The sequence below is a fragment of the Rhinopithecus bieti genome, unplaced genomic scaffold, assembly GCF_001698545.2.
Source record: "Rhinopithecus bieti isolate Rb0 unplaced genomic scaffold, ASM169854v2 scaffold_41082, whole genome shotgun sequence".
NCBI classification, from domain to species: Eukaryota; Metazoa; Chordata; class Mammalia; order Primates; family Cercopithecidae; genus Rhinopithecus; species Rhinopithecus bieti.
In genome coordinates this window covers 2421268-2424342 of record NW_016817890.1, presented here as the reverse complement: position 1 = coordinate 2424342, position 3075 = coordinate 2421268, and the positions used below count along the sequence as shown (strand labels likewise).

General features: G+C 43.4%; 1 protein-coding gene across 5 annotated transcripts in view; it reads left to right on the top strand.

The window, feature by feature from the left end:
• Positions 1 to 3075, top strand: part of DHDDS (dehydrodolichyl diphosphate synthase subunit) — a 46788-nt gene that overhangs the window by 16090 nt on the left and 27623 nt on the right. For 3 of the 5 annotated variants that reach the window (XM_017856409.1, XM_017856408.1, XM_017856410.1), the window contains exons 5-6: positions 316 to 432; positions 1548 to 1649. In XM_017856409.1, the coding sequence (XP_017711898.1) occupies positions 316 to 432; positions 1548 to 1649 (219 nt within the window). The remainder of the gene's footprint in view (positions 1 to 315; positions 433 to 1547; positions 1650 to 3075) is intronic. The other 2 variants (XM_017856412.1, XM_017856413.1) reach the window with 1 other exon arrangement.

Here is a 3075-nt window from a genome sequence, read left to right as displayed (position 1 = left end):
AAAAAAAAAAAAAAAAAAAAAAAAAAAAAAAAAAAAGAAAAATAATTTCGGTTCTCAAGTCAGACAGACAGAGTTTCAATCCTAACAGAGCACTTGATGGCTATATGACCTTGGGCAGTCCCCATCTGACTGTCCTGTCTGAGCTTCGGCACTGAAGTAAGCTTTCAGAGTTGTTGAGGGGATGCAAGCATGTAGAACAGTGTCTGACACACTGGAAAGCCCTCAAAAAACTGGTTGTCAGTTATTACCTGAGCACCTTGCTCTCTCCAGCTCAGCAGGGGCCCTATCCCAATGCTGCCTCTTTTCCCTGATCAGGGAGAAACTGCAGAAGCATGGGGTGTGTATCCGGGTCCTGGGCGATCTGCACTTGTTACCCTTGGATCTCCAGGAGCTGATTGCACAAGCTGTACAGGCCACAAAGAACTACAACAAGTAAGTTCTCAGATTTCCCTGTAGGGAGCTGTTTTAATATTTGATTCCCTGCTGGCTTTAGGGAGACGTCCTGGGCTTTTCTTGGTCTAGATTGGTGCAACAGGCAATGAGAGAGTAGGCTGAGCAGCTTAGAGACTTTCTCCTTCTGACTGCAGGGCACACCAGACATGATTCTGCAATAACATGTTATATGTGTGTATACTGGCACATACGCATAGTTTCTCTTTCCTCCTTTCTGTGCATACCCCCCACCAAGTAAATGTGTATGTGTATATATGTATATATGTTTTTACTTGACAGGCGATGAGGTCAGAATACAGCAGTTCTTATCCCTGTCTTTGAAGACAGATCCTTCAAGAAATTCTTTTTCTGTTCACTCCTTTAACCTATGGACCTTGGGAGGTCATAGAGACCTACAGGGGAATAGAATTCAATAATCCAAACTCCGTGATGTTTGAAACATAACATGTATTTTGGCAGTGGACTTGTTTTACATCAAACCTCCTTCCTATTTTCCTTTGTTTGGGCCAATGTCACAGTAGGGTCTTCCTCTGAAAGCTGGTGTACAGTAGAAGGGGAGAGGGTTAGGAGGGCAATAGGAGCTATTTAGTGGCTGGGCACAGGGTCTCACACCTGTAATCCTAGGTGGGTGGATCACCTGAGGTCAGGAGTTCAAGACTAGCCTGGCCAACATGGTGAAACCCTGTCACTACTAAAAATACAAAAATTAGCTGGGCATAGTGTGCGCGCCTGTAATCCCAGCTACTCGGGAGGCTGAGGCAGAAGAATTGCTTGAACCCAGGAGGCAGAGGTTGCAGTGAGTTGAGATCACGCCACTGCACTCCAGCCTGGGCAACAAGAGCAAAACTCTGTCTCAAAAAAAAAAAGGAGCCATTTAGTATTTGTCTTATTATAAAACTAGTTACATGTTTATTCCAAGAAAACTTGGAAACCACAAAAAATTCATAATTTCACCTTTCAGAGGTATCCACGGTTAACATTTGGTGTGTATTTGTTTTTCTAGGGAAAGGCTGGAAGGGCTGCTCTGTAATCAGTGACTTCAGTCATCAGTCCCTGTCCCCCTTTGGTAAATTATTCTCTTCTTCCCTCCTCAGGTGTTTCCTGAATGTCTGTTTTGCATACACATCCCGTCATGAGATCAGCAATGCTGTGAGAGAGATGGCGTGGGGGGTGGAGCAAGGCCTGTTGGATCCCAGGTATCCCGAGTTGTTTTGCATGGTTATTGCTAAGGAAAACAAGCCTGGGCTAGCATGGCAGCTCATGCCTGTAATCCCAGCACATTAGGAGGCCTAGGTGGGCAGTTCACTTGAGGCAGGCCAGGAGTTCAAGACCAGCCTGGCCAACATGGCAAAACTCCATCTCTTAAACAACAACAAAAAAACCAGGCCTGTACCAAATCATAAAACCCCTCTGTGCCATGTACTTGGCCAGAGGTCTAATTAGGGGAGTATGTGGAAAGATTTAAGGGGATCTCCCAAATTTAGAGATTAGGATTGGCTTATTACAACTGCTTCAGAACTAGAGTTCACCACACACCAAGAAACCCCAGAGAAAGAGCAAAGCAGATGACAAAGCCATGTTATTATTCCTTTACAAATTACACCCTCCTGGCCCTTTGGTAGTGTTCTTCCAAGAATGACTTTTCGTGAATGCAGTTTGTTGGGGCTAGAGTTCTTTAGGTCTCTCATGTTCTAGTTTCACACAAGATTTAGGTGTTTTTCTTTTCTTTTCTTTTCTTTTTTTTTTTTTTGGTGAGACAAAGTCTCACTTTGTCGCCCAGGCTGGAGTCCAGTGATGTGATCTCGGGTCACTGCAACCTCCACCTCCCAGGTTCAAGCAATTCTTCTACCTCAGCCTCCCAAGTAGCTGGGGCTACAGGCGTGCGCCACCATGCACGGCTGATTTTTGTATTTTTAGTCGAGACGGGTCTCACCATATTGGCCAGGCTGGTCTGGAACTCCTGACCTCATGATCCGTCCGCCTCAACCTCCCAAAGTGTTGAGATTACAGGGGGAGCCACCACGCCCGGCCAATTCAGGTATTTTTCAATTAATTGTTGTCAACATAGTGGAATCCTAATTATTAGAGCTGGAGGGACTTTTGAAGCCATTTAAATATTTGGTCCCTCTCATGTTATTATTCATATAACTTTCAATATTTGTAAACTAATAGCAATAATATAATAACAGTAGCAAAAAATAACCCAGGAGATGTGTTGTGTTCTGTATTTCGTTAAGTCATTAACCTTATGTGTGACAGATTCAAGGCTGTTATCCATGTTGTAGATGAGAAAACTGAGTTCAGCATTGAAGTGACTTGCCCAGTGTTACGCTACTAGTAAGTGCCAGAGCTGGGACTCATATCTAAAGCTGTTCGATTTTAGGATTCTTATCCTTTACCTCTATTATGTGGGATCTTGGGAACCAGGACGTTTTCTGGTTCCCTTCCCAATTTGATTGACCTAGGAAACTAGATTAAAAATCAAAAAGTTTACTTGGTGAGAATAGAATTAGATAAAAGGAAAGGAGACAGTTTTGAGGCTATTTTATGAATGCCTCTCCTTCCTAACAGCTGGGTGACATTTCTCTGTCACATAGTTCATTCATTCAACAAATATTTTAT